General features: G+C 39.3%; 1 protein-coding gene across 2 annotated transcripts in view; it reads right to left on the reverse strand.

Moving 5' to 3' along the window:
• The window catches only part of Hdx (highly divergent homeobox), a 121,876-nt gene that overhangs the window by 39,004 nt on the left and 57,504 nt on the right, over nt 1-25,368 (reverse strand). For both annotated transcript variants that reach the window (NM_001290459.1, NM_001080549.2), the window contains one exon: nt 8,094-8,240. In NM_001290459.1, the coding sequence (NP_001277388.1) occupies nt 8,094-8,240 (147 nt within the window). The remainder of the gene's footprint in view (nt 1-8,093; nt 8,241-25,368) is intronic.

Here is a 25,368-nt window from a genome sequence, read left to right on the forward strand (position 1 = left end):
CATATAATAGGTCACAAAATTGATTTTCGACAAAGGAGCTAAAACCATCCATTGGAAAACAGACAGCATTTTCAACAAATGGTGCTGGCTCAACTGGCGGTTAGCATGTAGAAGAAGGCAAATGGATCCATTCTTATCTCCTTGTACAAAGCTCAAGTCCAAGTGGATCAAGGACCTTCACATAAAACTAGTGACACTGAAATTTATAGAAGAGAAAGTGGGGAAGAGCCTTGAACATATGGACACAGGGAAAAATTCCTGAACAGAAATCCAATGGCTTGTTATGTAAGATCAAGAATGGACAAATGGGACCTCATAAATTGTAAAGCTTCTGTAAGACAAAGAACACTGTCAAGAACACAGAAAGGCAACCAACAGATTGGGAAAGATCTTCGCCAATCCTACATCCGATGGAGGGCAAATATACAATATATACAAAGAACTCAAGAAGTTAGACTCCAGAGAAACAAATTACCCTATTTAAAAATGGGGTACAGAGCTAAACAAACAATTCTCAACTAAGGAATACCGAATGGCTGAGAAACACCTGAAAAAAATGTTCAACATCCTCTGTTAGCAGGGAAATGCAAATCAAAACAACCCTGAGATTCTACCTCACACCAGTCAGAATGGCTAAGATCAAAAACTCAGGTGACAGCAAATGCTGGTGAGGATGTGGAGAAAGAGGAACACTCCTCCATTTCTGGTGGGATTGCAAGCTGGTACAACCACTCTGGAAATCAGTTTGGTGGTTCCTCAGAAAATTAGACATATTACTAATTGAGGACCCAGCAATACCACTCCTGGGCATATACCCAGAAGATGCTCCAACATGTAATAAGGATACATGCTACACTATGTTCATAGCAGCCTTATTTATAATAGGCAGAAGATGGAAAGATCCCAGATGTCTCTCAACAGAGTAATGGATACAGAAAACGTGGCAATTTACACAATGGAGTACTATGCAGCTATTAAAAAGAAGGAATTTATGAAATTCTTAGGCAAATGTATGGAATTAGAAAATATTATCCCGAGTAAGATAACCCAATCACAAAAGAACACACATGGTATGCACTCACTAAGTAGATATTAGCCAAAAAGAAGCTTGGACTACCCAAGATACAATTCACAAACCACATGAAATTCAAGAAGAAGGAAGACCATACTGCGGATACTTCTATCCATCTTAGAAGTGGGGAACAAAACACCCATTGATGTAGTTACAGAGACAAAGTCTGAAGTAGAGACTGAAGGAATGACCATCTAGAGACCAACTCACCTAGGGATCCATCCCATTTACAATCACCAAACCCAGACACTGTTGTGGATGCCAATAAGAGCTTGCTAACAGGAACCTGATATAGCTGTCTCCTGAGAGGCTCTGTCAGTGCCTCACAGATACAGAGGTGGATACTCACAGTCATCCATTAGACTGAGCATAGGATCCCCAATGAAGGAGCTGGAGAAAGAACCCAAGGAGTTGAAGGGGTTTGCAGCCCCACAGGTGGAACAATAATATGAACTAGCCAGTACCCCAAGAGCACCCAGCGACTAAACCACCAACCTAAGAGCACATATGGTGGGACCCATTGTTCCAGCTGCATATGCAGCAGAGGATGGCCTAGTTGGTCATCAATGGGAGGAGAGTCTCTTTGTCCTATGAAGGCTCTATGCCCCAGTATGGGGGAATGCCAGGGCCAAGAAGGGGGAGTGGGTGGTTTGGTAAGCAAGGGGAGGGAGGAGGGGATGGGGGAGGGTGTTTTTCGAAGGGGAAACCAGGAAAGGGGATAACATTTGAAATGTAAATAAAGAAAATATCCAATTAAAAAAAAAAGAAAAAAAAGCGAAAAATACATAATTTATAAGTTCCAAAGGAATAAACTATATAATACGTAATGAAAAACAATATTGCACCACATAATTCACAGGTATCATGTATTTACATTATAATCATATTTGTATTTTATAAGTTTGGGGATTCTAGCAGGGGAATGCCACTATTTTCTAGCTTTCACAGAAGAATGGTCTACCTCTGTTGAGAATGGTTGGTGTCTTTAACCAAGCCTCTGTTTTCAAGAGGAACACATACAAAGTTGTAAGGCAGGAAAGAAACCTGCATACCTGACCCACTTGGTTGAAATCACCCTTGGTTTCTCAGGTCAGATCACCCCAACCACTCAATGTTAATATTGAATATCACACTAACCAATATTAAGAGAGGACAAGAGGGAAGAAACCTGAAGAGAAGTGAAAGAAATGGTTAATGGAACAATGACAGAAGATTTTTAAAACCTTGAAACATACAGCAAAAATGTAATAGACACCGGTTAGCATGGAAAAAATGAAGTAGCAATATAAACAGGTTTTTGAGGTCTAGCTAGCTATGCCTTATATTTGTTCTTCTTTCTTCAAAAGTAATAACAGGTTTACCCGAACACAAGATTGACACAGTAAAACTCTATTTGTAGGTGCCCTTGCACTTAGGTTATGACCATGTGACTAAACTTTAGCCAATTTGATGGAAGTGAAAGTGTTTAATGATAGTTTCTCCAGTTTTTTTTGAAAGATAATTGGTATATACCCTTGATATTTTCTCTTCTCTCTGTTGTACACCATGGAGTTATATATGCCACCATAATGGACCTTGAAGAGGCCTTGCACCACAGAAGTGGCAGAAAAATCACTAAGGCTACCTAGGAGTTTTACACTAGCTGTAGACAGTGTATCAGCTGGACAGAATTGTAGAGGTTTGTCTAAATCATTGTTATTTTGAATCCTTCTGTAACTCAGAGCTAATTCTAATAAGTGTAGGACATCATTCACACATGGCAGTAAACACTCAATTAGAGAGTATCTAATTGAGTAAAAAATATTTGACTCTAGCTTCTGAAAAAGGTAGGAGGGGAGGAGTAGGGAGAGTTTTTCTAACAAATTCTATAGAACTTGATAGCCTGGTCCTTGGTTGAGCTAAGGCTAGAAGCCCCGGAGACCCTGCTCCCAGGCACCAGGCCCCTGTCACTGCCCACTGCCCCACAACAATTGGCCTGACAATGCTCCCCACAGGAACCATAGCCTAATAAAAACTCTAGTACCAGGCACAAAACCTTCCTTTCGAATGGTTGATGAGAGTAGTTCACATAGCTGCCAAAACAATATAAATTTTTAAAGTAGCCTCTTGGGGTGGATCCCTGTTGCTAAAGACATCAAACACTTAGGGCAGGCACAGCCTCAAGTCGTTCAAACTGGATCTGACTTGAAAGCCTCTAGTTTCCATTCTTCTAGAGCATTCTATGCAAACTTCCAAGGGAGAGAAGAGGATAACAGTCCCTATCCACCTGCATCACCTGTGAACCATAATTATCATAATAGCAAGGTACAATAAGAGGCCTTCCCATGTCAGTGGCAGCCAAGAGTTGTATAATTAGACTTAAGACCCATTCAACAGGAGGGAAGTCATACCTGGTACTGGATACCTAGCAAGTTTCCAAGTGCTAGTGAAGTAATGGGCCTTAGAAAAGAATTGCTTTCTGCCACTGTGCTAGACAAGCATAATTCTTTACTACATTCTAGAACTTATCCTTTTTCCCAGAGATAAGCGTAGCTACCAAAGAAGCCCCTCCTTACAGCAAATGGAGACCATTGCTGAAAACCACAACTGGACACAACGCAGAGATCAACAAACTGTGGGGAGCTCAGCCCCAGAGGATACATCTGCATCACAATTTCTCTCTGTCTGCCTCAAGGAATATCATGGAAGAGAGGGCAGAAACACTGTAAGAGTCAGAAACAATCTAGCTATGAAACAGCTATATAAACGAGACTGGAACAATGATAAGATCAATGGGAATATTATCATGGAATGGAAAGAATTTTGTGGGATTCCAACCAGCAACCAATGACTCTGGGGAGAAGGAAAAATTAGCCTATCCTAAGAATTACCACCTGCCTTGTTGGTTGTCTAATGCAGAATGATCAGCCCTGAAATCGTATATACAAACAACAATGGACTCAGCAAGTTGTATTTATATTTGTATAGGTTTGAAGAAAAATTAGTAGCAAGTACCAAAACCAAAAGTATCCCCACCCTGTGTGTATGTGTGTATGTCTGTGTAACAATGACAAAGAAAAAGAGGCTACCCACTTGGAGAGGGCATGGGAGGATAACTGGGAAGGGATGAATGGGGGAAAGCGAAGGGTAAAGTGATATTATTCTATTTCAATGAAAATTATTTGGTTGTTTGTGTGTGTGTGTGTGTGTGTGTGTGTGTTTATGCTCAGGTACACACATGCCACAGTGTGCAAGTGAAAAACAGAGGACAACTTCCAAGTGCTAATTAGTTTTCTTCTTCTACTATGGAAAATGAGGCTCAAATCTAGGTTATGGCTTGCAGAGCAAGCAAGCAGTTTTACTCAAGGAAGTAGGTTTGATTCTTACAAATAAAATTTAAAATGATAAAAACACAAGCTCCATATTTCCCTATTCAACTTTACTTAGGTTTTCCATATTACAATCCCACATTAATAAAACCAGAGAAGAGAGAACAGAAATTGGCAGTTGGGGGAGGGGGGAGTGAATCTCTCTAAGACTTGTGAAAGACCCTGGACAGGGGATTCTCCATGGCGTCTGTGAACTTGACTCTGGCTAGGACTTCTAGCAGTGGGGAATATGGAACCTGAAGTGGCCACCTCCTGAGTAGCCAAGCAGGACTCCCAGTGGAGGAATAAGGACACTAACCCACCTACAAAACATTTGACCCAAAATTTATCTTTCCTACAAGATATGCAGGGACAAAAAATGGAGCAGAAACTGAAGGAATGGTCAACCAATGACTGGCCCAACTTGAGACCCACCCTATGGGCAAGAACCAATTCCTTACACTATTAATGGTACTCTGTTATGATTGCAGACAGGAGCCTAGAATAACTGTTTTCTGAGAGGCTCCACCCAGGAGCCAATGGAAAGAGTTGCAGAGAGTCACAGCCAAACATTAGATGGAGCTTTGGGAGTCTTGTGAAAGAGTTGGGGGGAAGGATTGAAACTCCACAGGAAGGCCAACAGAGTCAACTAACCTGGACCCTTGAGGGCTCACAGAGACTGAATCACTAACTAAAGAGCAAGTATGGGCTGGACCTAGCGTCCCCTGCCCCACACATATGTAGCAGAAGTGCAGCTTGGTCTTCATGTTGGTCCTCCAACAACTAGAGTAGGCGCTGCCCCTGACTTTGATATCTTCCTGTGGATCCTGTTCCCCTAACTGGACTGCCTTGTCTGTCCTCAGTGGGAGAGGAAATGCCTAGTTTGGCGGAGACTTGATATATGCTAGGGTTTGTCGGTACCCAGGAGGGGTTCCCATTCTGGGAGGAGAAAGGGAGGAGATGGGAGAGGGGCTGTGTATATTGGGGGAAGTGGGAGGGGGCTGCAATCAGGATGTAAAGTGAATAAATAAATTAATGAACAAATAAAATAATAAGAAATAATGTTAAAAAAGAGTCTCCAGTCATTTTTTAAAAATCATTTCTATTGCTATATTTGAAAATCCTTTAGAACAGGATGTGTCTGATAAATTTCTTTATCCCTGAAAGCATACACTCTTGCACAGCAGCATACTTGGCAAACACAGGATGAAAATTGGTTTTACATCTGGATCACAACAAGAAGGAAAGCACTGACTAGGACAGTAAGTGTTTTTTAGAGTAGGATTTGAAAAACCTTTGCCCATCGTCTTCTCTTTATGTGTTTGAAAAATGTTATTTCATCTGGGAGAGTTTTATATTTTGTTACTTGTTCTTTATTAGTACTTCTCTCCTGGTCTTCTGAGATGACTCTCAAGTATGGATGAAGCCACACAATAACTTTGCACAATGCCCAATGCTATCATTTCTTCCTCTGAGTTGAATGAGACTTGGAAACCCAATGGTAGAAATCTTTATACCAAAGAAACCAGCAGATGGTTTAAAAAAAAAAAAAGAGGCATTTGTCCCTTAAAAAAACATTATTAAATATTTACAATGCCCCAATTATCTCAACCTCCTATAAATGTCTTTCAAGTAGAATATAAACTAATTGTTCCTATAATTGATCAATACAATTATTTTTATTTATTGTTTATTATGGGTGCATGAGATACTTCAGAGAAATGTTTATATATACCTTTTACAATTAAAAAATGCTCCATTTGCTTTTTTAATCATTCAGTTGTATTATTTACACACTAGATATACTTTCCTTATCTGATACATATATATATATATGTATGTATGTATGTATGTACGTATGTATATATATTGGTTTGTCGAGACAGGGTTTCTCTGTATAGCCCTGGCTGTCCTGGAGCTCACTCTGTAGACCAGGCTGGCCTCGAACTCAGAAATCCGCCTGCCTCTGCCTCCCAAGGGCTGGGATTAAAGGTATGCGCCACCACCGCCCGGCCTGATACATAATTTTTAAAAACATGTTTCCCATTAGTAAGGGGATCACTCCTCGAAGCTGATAGGAGTGCAAACTACTCTGTCAATCAATTTGGCGGTTTCTCAGAAAATTGGAAATAGTTCCACCTCAAGATCCATCTATATCACTCCTGGGCATACACCCAAAAGATGCTCTACCATTCCACAAGGACACTTGCTCAGCTATGTTCATGGCAGCCTTATTTATGATAGCCAGAAGCTAGAAACAACCCAGATGTCCCTCAACTGAAGAATGGATAAAGAAAATATGGTTCATTTATACAGTGGAATACTATTCAGCTATTAGAAACAAAGACACCATGAAATTTGCAAGCAAATGGATAGATTAGAAAATATCATCCTGAATAAATACTGACTGATAAGTGGAATATTAGCATTAAAGTGCAGGATAACCACACTGTAATTCACAGACGCAAAGAAGCCAAATAACAAGCCAAAGGAAGATGCTTGGATCTTTCTCAGAGGAGGAAAGAAAATAGAAATCGGAGGTGGATGGAGGGAGGAAACTGAGGGGGAGAGGAGATGGGGAGGGAAACAGGATGGGTGGATCAGATGTAGGGAAAGCAGGAGAGAGAGAATAGAAATTGGTAATGGACAGGGGTAGAGGGGGATGTCTATGAGGTGACACTATCGGAGACTCCTGAAGTGGCCACCCTCTGTAGCCAGGCAGAACTCCCAGTAGAGATATAAGGACACCTACCTACCCACAAAACCTTAGACCCAAAATGTATTCTGCCTACAAGATGTGCAGAGACAAAGATGGAGCAGAGACTGAGGGAATGGACAACCAATGACTGGCCCAAATTGAGACCTACCCCATAGACAAGAACCAATTTCTGACACTATGATAATCTGTTATGCTTACAGAGAGAATCCTAGCATGTCTGTCCTCCGAGAGGCTCCATCCAGCAGCTGATGGGAACAGAGACTCACACCCAAATATTAGATGCTCAGAAAAAAAAAAAAAAAGAAATGTTGGAGGAAGGTCTGAGGGAACTGAAGATGATAGAAACTCCACAAAAAGTCCAGCAGAGTCAACTAACCTCTACCTTTGGGGGCTCCTAGAACTAAACACCAACTAAAGATCATACATGAGCTGAACCTAGGCCCCTGGCACATATGTAGCAGACGTGCAGCTTGGTGTCTGTGGGTCTCCCAACAACTGAAGTGGGGACTGTCCCTGACTCTGTTCACTGTTTATAGATTCCATTCCCTTAACTGGGCCCCCTTGTCTAGCCTTAGTGGGAGAGGATGTGCCTAGTCTTGCAGTGACTTGATGTGCCAGGGTGGGGTAATAATGGGGGGAGTGGTTCTTCCTTCTCAGAGGAGGAGAGGGGGGAATGGGTGGAGGAGAGGGGGTAGTGAGTAGAGGGGCTGTGTGAGGGGACTGGGAAGAGGGGGGGGCTGATATTAAGATGTAAAGTGAATGAATAAATGAATGAATGGATAGACGAATAAATAAATAATAAATAAATAAATTGAAAATCTAAAAGAAAAAAATTCTCCCACTCTGCAGGTCTTTTCATGTCATTAATGATATTGTTTGCAGTACCCCACTAGTTTCAATCTCTCATTTTTGTTGTTCATTAACTAAAGCATGAAAATTACTGAACATGTCTTACCCGAACTATTTCACAGTCGACATTTAATTCAATTGCAACAGCTTCAATCTTCTCTCTACATACAGAGCCCAGGCTGGTCATACCATTGTCCCAGTACTTCTTAAGAGTAGCCAAGTCTCGGTCACTGAATTGAGTGCGGTCCTGTAGCTAGAAAATATATTTAAAATGTAATACAAGAAGGTAAACAGGGTGGGAAGTAGCAAGCTAAGTTCAATATATAACATTGTGACAATGATCCAGAGATATTCTAAGAGACATTTGTGCCTCTTCTTTCAGCTATCAGACTACATTTTTTTAACTTGCAAAGGCCAAGAAGTGGGAGTGTGGGGGGATAGGGGAGTGGGAGGGGAGGGTATGCGGGACTTTTGGGGTAGCATTGGAAATGTAAATGAAGAAAATACCTAATTAAAATTAAAAAATTATCAAGTGAAAAAAATATAAGTTGAATAAACCCTTTACTCCTAAAAAAAAAAAAAAAAAAAAAAAAAAGAGGGTGGGGGACAGGTGTCAGGAATTCAAACTGACCTCCTAAGCAAAGGTACAAGATGCTGGCATTCTCCACCTCTCAAGGCAATAACACAGACTTATAACAAAGAACTCTTATCAAGCTGAGAATGGGTGAGAATCTTATATTTAACAATATTATTTTCTCTTTCAAAGTAGTGTGTCTTTAAGATCTCATGTTTCTCTATCTGGATGTAAATTAAAATAAACAAAACAACAACAAAAAAACACTTTCTCAGAGAAAACTTAGGACCCAGGTCTCCTTGTTCCCACAATAGGATCATTGGTCTATCTCACAGTTAAATTGTGTATGCTCTAGCCTTGTCTCCCGGCTTTCTATAAATTATGAGACGCCTATAGACATGATGGGGAGGAGCTCAGATGCTCCCCACACTTTGGCCAGAACATAAATAAATCCATTCACTTTGACTAATTTCTGTTTCTTAGATTGTCTAAATTCCAGACAATCTAAGACTCTGAGTTTATGAACCCAAGTGTCCAGCAAATGTAGCAGATAAACAAATTTTACAACTTTTGCCATATTTCTTCATTATTAAAATATACATTTTTCATTGTTTTAAATTTCCATAATAAGTATGCTAGGATGAAAGGAGTAGAATTGCTTTTAAGTGACAGAAATGCAATGCACTTCACTCTGCAAACATTTTCATTATAGCAAACAGAAACAAGAAGATGACTTAAATTAACAACCTGGAATAACACTTAACATTTTAATTTATATTCTTTCAAACTTTTACTTATAATGCACACATTCCCACTCATATATTATACAAAATTAACAAAGAGAGAGGCTGTGGATAACAGCTCACTCAATAAAGTGCTTGCTTTGCCTGCAAGAAAATGGATTGCTTTGAGTGCCTAGGATGCCAAAATGATGGTGTGCTCTTTATAAAGCCAGTGTTAGTAAGACAGAGACAGAAGACTTTCTGGGTCTTAATGGTCAGCCAATCCTAGCCTAACTGTTGAACTGCAGGCCAATTTGAGACCCTGTCTCAAAGGAAGTCTATATTATTTCTGGTGATGGCACCCTGCTCTACACACATGTGTAAACTTATACATATATAAATATGTAAACATTTAGAAACACACATACACATACAGAAACACATAAACAGACAGACAGACACACACACACCCCAAAGATAGCCTAATATCATTGTGCTGCCTGCCCTTTGGTGTTAATATAAAGTTGTCTTTCAGGTAGAGAAAAACTCTAAAGGCCCCAAAAACATTTGCTTCCCAAGAAGAAATTTCACACAATTCTGACAACTTAAATTAACCAGTAAGTTTCATAGCTTACTTCATCTTTTCTATAAAATTGTAACACTGCTATAGAAAATGGAGAGAGAAACTATAAATCTCTTTTTTCTTCCCAGTTTGGCCAAACTGCAAACAAATCCATTTGCTTTATCAATTTGCTACTTAATTCTTTTACAATGCAGCAGGTTTACGAACTTAAGGACCCTTGGTAACATGATGAATTTAAAAGACAAATTAGTAAAGGGAAAGAGGACATTGTAATTATGAAAAATGAATCATATTTATAGTCGCCAAAAGTTTCCAATAAACCTAACCCTTTTTGTTCTTAGGCTTTTAAAAAAACCAATATAGTACATGCTTTATACACTGTTTAATTCAATGAATCTCAGAGCTGTCCCTGGAAAGTAAACTAAAAAACTGATAGAATAATGATGATCATTTTGCTGATAAGGTATCAGGAAAAAAAAGGTCAAAGAACTTGTTCAGTAGGTCACAAAGGGTTCAATGCAGAGGTAGAAACAAATATCTCTAATTCTTTTTCTGTAAGCTTTATCCTATGATATACCCAATTATATTATGGAATACTGGAAAAATCTAAAAATGGGCCTTACATATACAATTATATATATTATATATTGGAAATCTGTGTGTATCCATGTTTGTGTGATAAGATAAAGGAGAAAGAAAAAGGGAATGAGAGGTAGAAGGAAGGGAGAGAGAAGGTGGGATGCAGTGGAGGGAAGGAACAGGGAATTGGGTAGATTGATAGGTAGAGAAATAGAATGAGGAAGGTATGAAGGAAGGAAGAGATAGATAGATAGATAGATAGATAGATAGATAGATAGATAGATAGATAGATAGATAGATGAGAGAAACAGATAAAGAGGAGGTTATAAGAGTGCTTTTAAAAGTGCTGCAAATCATGATGTTTGGGTTATGTGGTTGTTTTAGTATAGTTAGTTCATCTGAGCATAACATGACTTTTCTCATTACCAACACAGAGCAGAGATAACCCTGACTCTTTCATCAGATAAGGAAATAAAACAATATATTTTAATAGTCAGGGCTCTGCCAGTAGTAGTGGAGTTGCCAATAGTCTCTAGTAGGGAAGATGGAAGGGTATAAGGACTTCAACTGGGAATGTAACCAGTACTCCCCCCTGCCTCCTCAGTACAAGTGGCCTTCAGAAGTGCTAAAATATGAGGCAGCTCAGTGAGTTTGGTGTCACATATGCTGGGATGGGCCTTTTGTGTTACACAGGTGGTTTTGAGTCATCGTGCTCTATCTAGTAAATAAACCCAATAAACCCACTTGTTCTGCAGGCTGGATTTGAATGAAATCTTGCCTTTGGTCTGTCTTTGTGCTGGATTTGGAGTGAATAGATATTTGTTCACATCTCCACAGGAGAAGCAATGCAATAGAGGCTCCAGTGCTTCCTCTTGCCTAAGATGAAGTTTATTTAGTTCCACACTAAGAATGTCCTTCAAATACTTCCTACATATATACTCCTTTTAAAATGTATTATTTAATTTAATATGGAAGACCTCCTAAATCAGACTCAGAAGTAGGAAATAAAATATGTACAGCAAGGACCAGGGAGATGGTACAGTGAGCAAAAACACTTGCTATGTAAGCAGGAGGACCTGAGCTCAAATCACCAGCTCTCACAGAAAAGTAGTGTGTGCCAGGTGTGCCTATAACCCCAGCACTGGGAAGTGGAGCTAACTGGATTCCTGGTGTTTACTACCCAGCCAATCTAGGCAAAACGGCAAGTTTCAGGTTCAATGAGACTTTCTCTCTCTGTCTCCACCTCTCTGTCTTTATGTGTCTCTTCCCCCATCTCTTCCTCTTCTCTCTCTCTGAGAGAAATTCAATTACAAAGGGATAGAAAGATGGCTCAAAAGTTAAGAACATACTGTTCTTTCAGAGACTCAAAATGTGCTTCCAAGCACTGATGCTGGATAGCTCATATCTACCTATCACTATACTCCCACAGGATCTGACCACATATTCTGGTCTCCATAGGCAACTGCAAACAGGTGGTACACAAACATATGTCCAGGTGCACACACATACATATAATCAAAAAATAAAACTTGAAAATGATTACAAGTTAAATGTGTTTCTCCTTACTTAAAAATATTTATTGTAAGTACTATTATTAAATCATATGTTTTCATTGAATGAATCTAAACATGCCATTTAAAGTTTTTTTTTCCTCATCAAAGGGGTCTAATGTTATTTGCAACATAAAAAAAATCACATCTTTTATTTGTTCTACATTGATTGCACAACAGTTGTGGAATTAAAATTCTCAAAACCCAGGATAAAATCAATTGTGGAAGATTCTAGGAAGGTTCAAATAATTCACTGCAACTGCTGTCATGAATATTCCCATGAATTTCCATTGCACCAAATTCTCTAGTGCGAGTTAACCTACATTACTGTCAGAATGGAAGAAGTAATGAACAGAACACTGAACACGCTCAGCCAATTAATTTGTAATTCATTTAGAGGACATCCAAAGCTGATTCATTCTTTAAATTGAACTAAATAAAACCTGATTTTATTTGCTAGAAATGTGCTGGGGTCTAAGCATTAGCAATGCTAAAGGCGACCTTTTATGACAATGCCTATTAAGTAGAAGCTTCTGAAAGAAGCACAGTTCTTTTTAAAACTCCTAAGAGCATATTTTAACTAAGAAAATAAATAAGGTAATAAAAATCAATTAGCATTAAAATTGCGAAGACCCATTTAGAGAGGGAACAGAGTGAGTGGACATTTACAGGATAAGGTGAATTCTCCCCTAAGGAAGACTGCAATTGAAGTCAAATTTGTCTTTCTATTGGACTCTCAGGTCAACTTCCTTTTAGGAAACATACTGAAGCCTAAAGTTCTGGCTTAGGTAAAGGGCACTGTCAATAACTCTGTTGATTTTGTGCAAAGGGTTGCATTCCAAAAGTCCAGGGCTTCCTAAATGTGACACACACAAAAAGCATTGTCAGTGTGCTACCCTCACAATCAATTCCTGTCTTCCTTTACTTCACCTAAAAACCTATTAATTTTAACACCCAACATAACCATTAGCAGTGGATTCTTCAGTAACAGTCTAGGACTAAAATGCATATATAGAGCCCTGTTCAATGGCTTACATGGTAATGCCATCATTACAGAATCACTCTGAGTTGCAGCCTGAACTGCATAGGACAGCCACAGGTTATGTGTGAGATTCTCCCTCTTGCTTCTCAGCATATATATACACAATTATATGTGTTAGTATATGTGCATATATACATATGCATAGTCTTACCTGAAAATCTATAAATGTAACACCAAAAGACAGCCACTAGTAGTACTTTCATATATATACACACATATATGTATATATATGAAATGATACCATAACCTAATAGATATAACTTAAACTTTTCTACCTAATAGTATAGTATGCTAAATTTTCTGTATCAACATTTACAGATATACATACATTATAGCCTAATCTAGCCTGAAACTCCTAATCCCCTTTGCACAGTTTCCTGTGTTCTGGGCTTACAAGGTATGAACCATTATACCTGGCACATTTGACTATTTTTAAAAAATCATTCATGTAAGTAAAATTATGCAGTGTTTGTCACTCTTCACTTAACATGATACTTTTCATTATTATTCATACACTTATAAGTAACAAGGTTACCTTTTATATGGGGTGAACAATATTCTATTCTATAAACATACCTACATATAATAAAACGTTATGTGTACATACGCAGAAATACCACATTTTCTCTATTTATTCATCCCTTAATAAGATTTAGGTTGTTACCATATTTCAACTATTTCCAAAAAATGCTGCAATGGATAATATAAGAGATTTTCCTTTCAAATCAGTTAAAAATATATTATTGTTGCTATTCTTGCTGCTGCTGTTTTTGTTATATGTACGTGGATGTGTAAGTACCCACAGAAACTAGAGGAGTCTCATATTCCACAGACCTAGAATTACAGTTGTAAATCAAGGGTGCTGGTAACAACTTGGATCCTCTAAGAGAACAGTAAGTACTCTTGGCCACTGAGACATCTCTTGAGGCCCAGTTTTCAAATATTTTGATTATATATCCCAAAATGGCAATTCCTAAACATATGATAGTTCCACTTTCATTTTTCAGTTTCCGTTTTTAGCTAACATATTGTGCTCCATCCTGTAGATACAACCATAACAAGGTTATCTACTGCTTTGTGTGATGGGAAGAAATTCCCAGCAGTATGTTTTGTTTTTTGATTATTTCCTCTTCATATTGTTAGAAAGAGATTCCTGCCACTGGGTAATGAGAATGGCTAAAATCATGACTTCCAATACTAAGTAGATGAGATGAGCAGTAATACACTTGCTTCTAGTTACAGATACTATATGCTATGTGAAGCCATATTAATGTGCATTTGGGAACAAAGTGAACATTCTGAGGTGGTAGGAGACAGGATTTGTAGAGATAAGGACTGATGGTAACCAGTTCCCAAGCATGGTTCAATATTCTATGAGCTAGTAGCAAACTGAGATCTTTTACTCTGAGATCAGGTATTGTTCCTAGTGCCCATGAAAAAGGTTGTTCAAATAATGTAACTGCAGCAACACAATGGAGCAGACCAGTTGAGACACTCCCAGGTTTCCGCGGTGCTTAGGCATGAAGAATGATGCTTTTACTTTAGTAAATATGAGTTTAAACTTTTTTTTATTAATCATTTTATTCATTTACATTTCAAATGATATCCCCTTCCCAGTTACTCCTCCACAATCTCCCAATCCCATTCCCTCTCGCCCCCCCCCCTTTCCCTCTATGAGGGTGCTCTTTCACCCACTTGCCCACTCCCGCCTCACCCCTCTAGCATCCCCCTAACACTGGGGCATCAAGTCTCCTTTCTCTCCCATTGATGATAAGTCCATTCTCTGCTACATATACAGCTGGAGCCTTGGGTCCCTCCATATGTACTCTTTGGTTGGTGGTTTAGTCCCTGGGAGCTCTGAGGGATCCAGTTAGATGATACTGTTCTTCCTATGGGGTTGCAGTCCCCTTCAGCTCCTTCAGTTCTTCCCCTAGCTCTTACATTGGGGACTCTGGGCTCAGTCCAACCGTTGGCTGTGAGTATCTGCATCTGTATTGGTCAGGTGCTGATAGAATCTCTCTGGGAACAGCCATAACAGGTTTCTATCAGCAAGCACTTCTGAGCATCAGCTAAGATGTGGGGGTTTGGTGTCTGCATATGGGATGGATCCCTAGGTAGGGCAGTCTCTGGATGGCCTTTCCTTCAGTCTCTGTTTCATTTTTTGTCTCTGTCTTTCCTTTGGACAGGAACATTTCAGAATGTCTAAGATCAAAAACTCAGGCAACAGCAGATGCTGGTGAGGATATGGAGAAAGAGGAACACTCCTCCATTGCTGGTAGGATTGCAAGCTGGTAAAATCACTTTGGAAATCAATCTGGCATTTCCTCAGAAAACTGTTAATAGTTCTACCTGAAGACCCAACTATACCACTACTGGGCATATACCTAAAAGATGTTCCAAAATATAACAAAGACACATGCTCTACTATGTTTATAGCAGCCTTATTTATGATAGCCAGAAGCTGGAAAGAACCCAGATGTTCCTCAACAGAGGAATGGATACAGAAAATGTGGTACATTTACACAATGGAGTACTACTCAGGTATTAAAAAAAAAAAGTCAGGCAGTGGTGGCTCATGCCTTTAATTCCAGCACTTGGGAGGCAGAGGCAGGCAGATTTCTGAGTTTGAGGCCAGTCTGGTCTACAGAGTGAGTTCCAGAACAGCCAGGTCTACACAGAGAAACCCTGTCTCAAAAAAAAAAAAAAAAAAAACCAACCAAACAAACAAGCAAAAAATAACCCAAAGACTTCATGAAATTCACAGGCAAATGGATGGAATTAGACAATATCATCCCAAGTGAGGTAGACCCACACATAAAAGAACACACATGGTATATACTCAGTGACAAGTGGGTATTAACCCTAAAGCTCAGATTACCCACCATACAACCCAAAAACCTTAAGAAGGAAGACCAAAGTATGGATGCTTCAATCCTACATAGAAGGGGGAACAAAATAATCACAGTAGGTAGAGGGAAGGGGAACCAGGGAGGGAGAGAGGAGGGGAAGGGGAAAAGGGGAGCAGGATCAGGTATTGGACGGGACAGGAGAGAAGTACAGAGGGTCAGGAAATAGAAACATGTGGCAGTGAGGGATGGGGAACTGGGGGTAGGTACTAGGAAGTCCCAAAAGCCAGGGAAATGAGAGTCTTCCAGGAGCCAATGGCAATGACATTAGCTGAAATACCCAACAAAGGGGAGAGAGAACCTGTAGAGACCACCTCTAGTAGATAGGCACAGCCCCCAATTGAGGGACCCATGCATCTCAACATTTTAAACCCAGTGATGTTCCTGTCCAAAGGAAAGGTGTTCAAAATTCTAAATGCAGTGCTACAGATGAAACTGTGAGGGAAAACCTAGTTTCCCCTCCGAAAATCCCCTAGCCCTCCCCCTCCCCCTTCTCCCCAACTCACCTACTACCATTCCTAGTCCTGGCATTCCCCTATACTGGGGCATCGAACCTTCACAGGCCATCCTCTGCTACATTATACAGCTAGACACAAGTCCCACCATGTGTTTTCTTTGGTTGGTGGTTTAGTCCCAGGGAGATGTGGGGGTACTAGTTAGTTCATATTGATGTTCCTCCTATGGGGCTTCAGACCCCTTCAGCTCCTTGGGTACTTTCTCTAGCTCATTCACTGGGGAAAATGTCCCTCTCTTTAGTCAGAATTTCTACCAACAGTTAACAAAGATTTTGTTACACTCTCACCAACACTTGTCTTGCTTTGTCTGTGTCTATACATTTTAGAATAAACATCTTAACTATATTGAGGTGCTACTACCACAGATTTTGAGACTTCTCTGCCTCCATATTTGAGTTAGTCAATTCTTTGTCTTCATTTGATGGGAACAGAAGCCTTGGAATGCCTATGCAGTTTAATTTAAACAAAGAAAAAGAAAAGAATGCAAGCCAGTTTCCTTCATAGCTAGAAGGTAGAACTGTCCTTCCTAGATAGCAAGGACATCTGCCTCTGCACCTGGCCAGAGACAAGGGATGCCGGGGCAGTAATTTTCTTATCTCTTTCTCAGCCAAGGTTTACCCCTTTCTTGAAAACAGAACCCGGAACATTCCTGAGACAGTGAGGCACCTGGACACCTGAAGTGAAAAGTGGAAAACCGGAACAACCAGCTCCCTCCCTGCGTGCCTCCTCAGGCTAGTGAAACCTGACTAACTCTAAGGCAATGAGCCTCAACGGGGGTCCCATTCCCCGAGATGCTTCCTTCTCCTTTGTTCGGTTTGCCTTAAGCTACAATAAAATACTTCTTTCTAGAACCCTCTCTATGCTCTATGAATTTCATTCTTTAAATTTGTAAGCAAAGAACTCCAAAGCGGCTGGTATGGGGTGGCTTTGATATCCATCAAGTTTCAAGAACCCAGCTTCCCCAGTCAAGCACACCAAGTGCTAGGAATGGCTGCCACTCTGGAGCACATTCCAAAATTGCTGTGGCAAATTCATTCCCTTGGATTTCTCCTACTAGAGATACTACTAACTAACACAGATCACAGCTCCTTGTAATTCATTCTTGAGAAACAGCTTTCACGTCACAGCCTGAGTTCCAGTAAAGAATATCTTGGGGGTATTTTTGTTGTTTTGTTTGTTTACTTTCTGGAGTACATTGGCTTAACTTAAACTGATTGCATGCCAATAAACCCATTATAAATAAAATATAAATTTTAAATGTATTTAATATATCAAACCTCTTGTACATCACAGTTTAGTAACACAGCACTGTAAAATACCAACTGTTTACCTTCAAAACCACATGGCTGACTGGAGCAGAGGCCCTGCCGCAGATGTCCAGAATTATGTGTATAGTGTGTTACACGCAATTTGCCCATGAAAAGAACAAAATTCTAAGTCGCAAATATATTTTCTATTGACTATGTACTTTGTTTTGTACCAACATAAAAGTTTAAAAATTATTGTAAGTTAAATTATAACAATTTGGGGACTTCCAATACCATCATCTAACTTAGTGATCCAAATCTCTCCTAAACACACAATATGTGGGAACTTGGTGTCAGGCATTTTTTCTTTCATTTCTGTTTGCCATGCTAGGAACATGAGTTTTGCGTATAGGAGGTTTTTCATACAGTGTGCAAAGTCTCTATTATTGATATGTATATATGCTGCAATTTTTCTCTTCAATGAAAATTAGTGGGAATCTAGAGAATCCTAAGTTTAAATCTTAGCTTCTTGTCTTCCTCATTGTGGGCAAGTGACTTAATTTCTGAGACTTACTTTCTTTATCCTATAATGATGTGATTAAGACTACCTCCTAGCACCACTAAATTGATTAAATAAGAAATCCTGGGGGCTGGAGAGATGGCCCAGTGATTAAGAGCTCTGACTGCTCTTCCAAAGGTCCTGAGTTCAATTCCCAGCAACCACATGGTAGCTCACAACCATCTGTAATGGGACCTGATGCCCTCTTCTGGTGTGTCTGAAGACAGCAACAGTGTACTCATAAACATAAAGTAAATCTTTAAAAAAAAAAATCCTACACACACACACACACACACCAGGCTCATAATCATAGGGACTTTATAAATGTTAGCATCCTGACACCTACTTCCTCTACATGTCTATCTCTATCCTAAACAAGAAAAAGCTACAAGATATTTAGAGGCAACCTTAATTCCAGCAAGAAACTAGATATCTCAGGGGAATAACCACTTTTAAAAAGAGCAGAAGTAGCTAGAAATACTTGGAATTTCCCCAGCCTTTTTGAATACTATTTCTGATTTTAGAAAGTAACCCAGTCACAAAAGAACACATATGGCATGTACCCACTGATAAGTGGATACTAGGCAAAGAGCGTAGAATACCCATGATACAACTCACAGACCACATAAAGCTCAAGAAGAAGGAAGACCAAAATGTGTGTGGGTGCTTCCATCCTACTTAGAAGGGGAAACAAAATAATCATGGGAGGTAAAGGGTGGGAGGGACTTGAGAAGAAGAGAGGAGGATAAAGAGGGGAAGGATCAGTTGTGAGAGGAGACAGGGGTCAGAGGGGTATAGAGGGCCAGGAAATTGAACAGAATGGGGAACTGGGGTACCACCAAAATGTCCCAGATGCTAGGAAAGCAAGAGGCTCCCAGAACCCAACAGGGATGTTATTAGCTGAACTATCCAACAAAAGGGAGAGAGAACCTGTAGAGATCATATGGAGAAGTTAGGCACGGCCCCCAGTTGAAGGATGGGGCCACCTACCCATCTCAAACATTTTAACCCAGAATTGCTTCTGTCTAAAGGAAATACAGGGACAAAAAGTGGAACAGAGACTGAAGGAAAGACCATTCAGAGACTGCCTCACTTGGGGATACATCCCATATACAGTTCCCAAACCCAGGCACTATTGCGGATGCCAAGAAGCCGTTGCTGACAGAAGCCTGGTATAGCCGTCCCCTGAGAGGCTCTGCCAGAGCTTGACAAATGATGTGAATGCTCGCCCCCAGCCATCTGACTGAGCTCTGGACTCCAATGGAGGAGTTAGGGGAAGGACTGAAGGAGCTGAAGGGGTTTGCAACCCATAAGAAAAACAACAATATCAACCAAACAACCCTCCCCCCCCAGAGCTCCCAGGGACTAAACCAACCAAGGAGTATACATGGAGGGACCCATGGCTCCAGCTGCATATGTAGCAGAGGATGGCCTGATCTGGAATCAATAGGAGAGGCACTTGGTCCTGTGAAGGCTTGATGGCTGAGGGTAGGGGAATGCTAAGGGAGTGGGGTGGGGAGCCCCCTCATAGAAGCAGGGGGGTGGGATAGGGGGTGACTGAGGGGGAACCAGGAAGCGGGACATTTGAGATGTAAATAAATAAAATAACCAATAAAAAATTAGGAAAAAACCCAAAATAGTAGGTATGGCCAAATTTACATTTCAGCCACACTCTTCATATAGTACAGATGCCCAGGGATTATTTTGACTATGGAAAAAAATATTTATTTTCTTGACAATATCATGAAGATGCAGTTAAAGCTTCATTATATTTCCTTGCAGTAAAATCTGTGTATGACCCAATATTCTATACAATAAATTTGAACCTTGATAGATGTTTGCATTAAATTCTTCTTTCTTTTACTACCAATCAATTTTATAGATTTTTGTTGTTCTCTGTCTGGTTTTCTCTGCTTTAAATGTGTTATGTAAAGAAAAACAATATTTATTTAGTTCACAGTTCTGAAAGCCCGCAAGTACACTATGCACATCTTTGTGGAAGCCCGAGGGCCTTCCTACTGGGCCCTTGCATATTGGAGACAAGTGCTACAAAGAGCCTGGTTTATTATGCTTTAAACATTTTTCAGCCACATTCCAGGAAAGTACAAGAAAGAGGTAAAAATGAGAACTTCATCTTGTAAAATGTACTTAAATTCTCAAAGCTATATTATAGGTATGACTTAGCTGTGTTCTTATTTGTGAATGGGAAAACTTCTGCCAAAAGTATGAAATACCAGTTATAATATACAACAAGCAGTTTGATTTAATAAAATATGCATGTACCAGAAAATTATCTTGCCATCCGTCACTTGTCTAAAAGTCCCAGGTGCAAGACAAAACAGTGGTAATTACTTTGACAATATATTTAAAACACAAATAGCTTCAAATTGACAGTGTTAAGATAGTTCCTCTCATTAATTTGCCTGAACTTAGACCTATTTTGCTTGCACTAAAATTGCCACTTTTCTCTGTAGCTTCTTGTCTTGTCATGTGATTTCTCCCTCTTGCACTTGCTCCCTTCATTATGATACAGCCTGATCATCACTAGAGCTGAACTAACACTGGGGCTATTCCCATAAACTTCCAGAAATAAGCACATGAATCATAAGGGATTACTATGAACAATTGGAAAGTAGGGAAAGAAATGGATAATTTTGAGAACCATGCAAGCGAACCATGATGAATTAAAAAGAAACAAAAAATTCTAAACTGACCAATAGCAGGTAATGATGGAATTTATAATAAAAATCCCCCCACAGGAAAGAATGGCATCAGCAGTGAATTCGTTCAAACAGTTAGAAAAACTTAACATCAATTCTTCGAAAACGCTTAGAAAACATCAAGCAGCAAGTAAAACTCCCTAACTTGGTTTTTTTTTTTGTTGTTGTTTGTTTGTTTGTTTTTTTGAGGCCAGTATTATCTGATACCCAAGCCAGATAAGGATACCGTGATTTTATGCCACTACATGTTAAGTAACTTCTATGAACACATATATAAAGTTATTCTATCCAATCATAGAGAAATGGAACTAAGCATGTTCACTATACATTATGATCAATCTGGATTTATTCAAGAAGTATGAGTGTGGTTCAGCACACAAAAAACAATCATGTAATAAAACATATTAATAGAACTACAGAGGAAAGAAATCTCATATGATCATGTTAATTGGCCCTGGAACATGGTGTCAACACTATACATGTTCTAATAACATGTATATAGAGGACACAAGCAGTATGTATAATTTTGTTACTATCAAGCCCACTGCTCCTTCAAGCATATTGAATAAATCAGTGGCAAGGTGAGATTGAGAATGAATTCTTTTTCATATGAGGGAGGTTGAGACTAAGTAGGCAAGAGGTTAGATAGGGGGTAACCAAGGAAAGCTGGGGCTGTATCTTGCTAGCTATGCCTGCTTGTTACACAGGGTATTATATGTGTGAGAACCAAGGAAATAGTAGCTATATCTTGGTGTCCATAGCCCCTGACTATCAGAATGCCTCTTGTAGTTAAATATCCTTGAAGGCACAGTTGGATTTTTCTCACTATATCACAAACTCAGGTCTTATAGAATTTTCTCAGTTCTAACCCAGGCAAACTAAAGAAGGATCTCCATCCTCAAAATATCCTCACTCGGAGCTAGAGAAAGTACCCAAGGAGCTAAAGGGATCTGCAACCCTGTAGGTGGAACAACAATATGAACTACCCAGTACCCCCCTGGAGCTCGTGTCTCTAGCTGCATATGAATCAGAAGATGGCCTAGTTGGCCATCAGTGTAAAGAGAGGCCCATTGGTCGTGCAAACTTTATATGCTTCAGTACAGGGGAATGACAGGGCCAAGAAGTGGGAGTGGGTGGGTGGGGAAGTGGGTGGGGGAGCATGTGGGGGACTTTTGGGATAGCATTGGAAATGTAAATGAAATAAATACCCAATAAAAAATATCCTCACTCTATTATATTACTTACTTTGTGGTTTTAATATTCCCATTGTGAGCTTTTCAAGAGAATCATGGGAAGAAATACCCACAAAGGGAGATCCAATCCACCATAATATGGGAAGCAGAAAAGGATTGACTCACCTACATAGCTATGTTAATATCCTCAAATATTCATAAAAAATTATTAAAATTTCACAGTATAGAACCCAGGGAGGTCCTATCTACCCCTGTATGTCAGCCCCCTCTAAGCACTGATATGAATTGCTTTGTTTGGCTTTGCTTTGCTAAATAAACTTCTGCCTAAATGTTCCATGTTTCTTAGCCAAACTTCTCTTTTGAGAAGACGAGAAATGAGGGAAACACTTCAACAGAGTATTCACATATTGTCAAGACTGATCTCATACTTTAGTGATCAAGTGATCACTTTGAATCAACCTGCAAGTAGCCAAAACTACAAGTGTGTACCATCGTACCTGTTGATTGTAACAATTCTTTACCTAAGACGATATATTGTAAAAATATCATTGGGATTTATATAACCATCAAAAGATCTCACTTTATTATATTACTTAGTTTGTGGTTTTAATATTTCCATTGTATTTACTGGGATTTATATAACCATCAAAGATCAAAATCTTTATCTGGGATTTATATAACCATCAAAGATCAAAATCTTTATCTTTATTTCATTTGAATACAAACCAAGAGCTTTGTGCATGAGAGGTAAGCACTCTACCAAGCAAGCTACATCCCAAGCCAAATACATGATCTTTTTATAAATAGGGTCGCATTATTATGCAGCCCTGGTTGGCCTGGAACTCACTAAGTTCCTCGGGATGACCTCAAACTCACAGAAATATACACACCTCTGCTTCTAGTGCACATGATTTTAAGTTTTAAAGTTTTTCCTTTCTGACTATTTTCCATCTATAACTTAATGTATTAAGAAAATGTCAGTGTCCCTATAAAAGTGAAAAATATTAAAAAGAACACCATTATAACGGTAAATAAATTGAAGAAGGCTTTGTAGTTCTGTTAATCTTTGGGAAAAGTCATCTAAAGTTTTGTTGAGATTAACTTGGTTAAATTAATACCAGGCAGCAAAACCTGATCAGTGGACCCCAATCAGTAGAGCCAGGAGAATATTCCATAACATTATATCATCATAAGACTCACATGAGGCATGTATTAAGAATATACTTTCCAGATTTCTCCCTAGATTTTTTTTGAGTGGGTAGAGAATAAACATGTCCTATTTTTAATAAGCCATTAGACCCTACCATTCCAACATACATATTTCAGTGGTTCCTATGGTCAGACAGTGCTGGAAACAATGTACCCAATTAAGTGGATCTCCCAGTTATTGACTCCTTCCTCCAGGTTTGTTTTGAATTCTAGAAGCAAAATTTGTTTTCAGTTGGCTGGATAAGAGTAGATAGACTTCATTATCCCTCCAAACTTGAATGAACAGATACCTAACTGACTTCATCATTCCAATTGTTTATACAAGTCTATGGAAACCACAAAGGAATAAAAATTTAAAAACCATGCTTCTATAAAAAAGAAAGAAAAAGAAAGAAAGGAGAGAAAGAAAAGAGGAGAAAAAGGCCCTGAGACTCATGCCTTTCCCTTTCTCTGATTATACTACAAGGAAAAACAATACGATCATGCAGTGTAAATAAGAAATGACCTGAATTCTTACTCCATTCAATTATTTAAAAATGATGTAATATCTTAGCCACTGTGACTTTGGTTTCTTCATTTACAGAGTCACCATAAATGCTTGTCCTATCTCTTACACTATATTTTTACAAGAGTTAGAATGAGAAAATCTGCGAAAATATTAGAATAAAACACCACCAACAAAATAAATAATGCTAAAATGCTGTTAAATAAAAAGTTAAAAACTCTCAACAAGAAAGAAAACATCACTGAGTGTTGAGATAACATAAAAGGTTGGAGTAGGGCTGGAGAGATGGCTCAGCGGTTAAGAGCCCCGACTGCTCTTCCGAAGGTCGTGAGTTCAAATCCCAGCAACCACATGATGGATCACAACCATCCGTAATGAGATCTCTTCTGGGATGTCTGAAGACAGCTACAGCAAGGCAATGGGGCCAGAGCAAGAAGAAAAAAAAAGTGTCTGAAGACAGCTGCAGTGTACTTAACATATGATAAATAAATAAATCTTTAAAAAAAAAAGTTGGAGTAAGTATATGCAAACCATACACGTGGAGAATGATTAATATGCAGACAATATTAAGGAACTGAAATAACTCAACAGCAAAAATAAATTAATTTTTTAAAGGTCAATTGATCTGAAAAGATATTTTTCAAGGAAAGTGTATGAAAGAACAGTAAAAATGTTATATTATCTTTACCTAGGGAGATGTAAACAAACATTTACTTCAGACAGGGCACCAAGAATACAGTAAATTTAGGACTTCAGCAAAGTCAAACCCTGGTGAACTAATCAAGTTACTGGTGAATATGGGTGAAGAGTAACCTAAATGAGCCTAAGTGACTCTAAAATACCTGAGTCTCTCACTGAAAAGTGGATATTAGCCCAGAAACTTAGGACACCCAAGATATAAGATACAATTTGCTAAACACATGAAACTCAAGAAGAACGAAGACCAAAGTGTGGACACTTTGCCCCTTCTTAGAATTGGGAACAAAACACCCATGGAAGGAGTTACAGAGACAAAGCTTGGAGCTGTGACGAAAGGATGGACCATCTAGATCCTGCCATATCCAGGGTTCCATCCCATAATCAGCTTCCAAACACTGACATCATTGCATACACTAGCAAGATTTTTCTGAAAGGACCCAGATATAGCTGTCTCTTGTGAGACTATGCCAGGGCCTAGCAAACACAGAAGTGGATGCTCACAGTCAGTTATTGGATGGATCACAGGGCCCCCAATGGAGGAGCTAGAGAAAGTAACCAAGGAACTAAAGGGATCTGCAACCCTATAGGTAGAACAACATTATGAACTAACCAGTACTCCCCAGAGCTCGTGTCTCTAGCTGCATATGTATCAAAAGATGGCCTAGTTGGCCATCACTGGAAAGAGAGGCCCATTGGACTTGCAAACTTTATATGCCCCAGTACAGGGGAATGCCAGGGCCAAAAAGGGGGAGTGGGTGGGTAGGGGAGTGGGTGGGAA

Source organism: Mus musculus, chromosome X (genome assembly GCF_000001635.26).
Source record: "Mus musculus strain C57BL/6J chromosome X, GRCm38.p6 C57BL/6J".
NCBI lineage: Eukaryota > Metazoa > Chordata > Mammalia > Rodentia > Muridae > Mus > Mus musculus.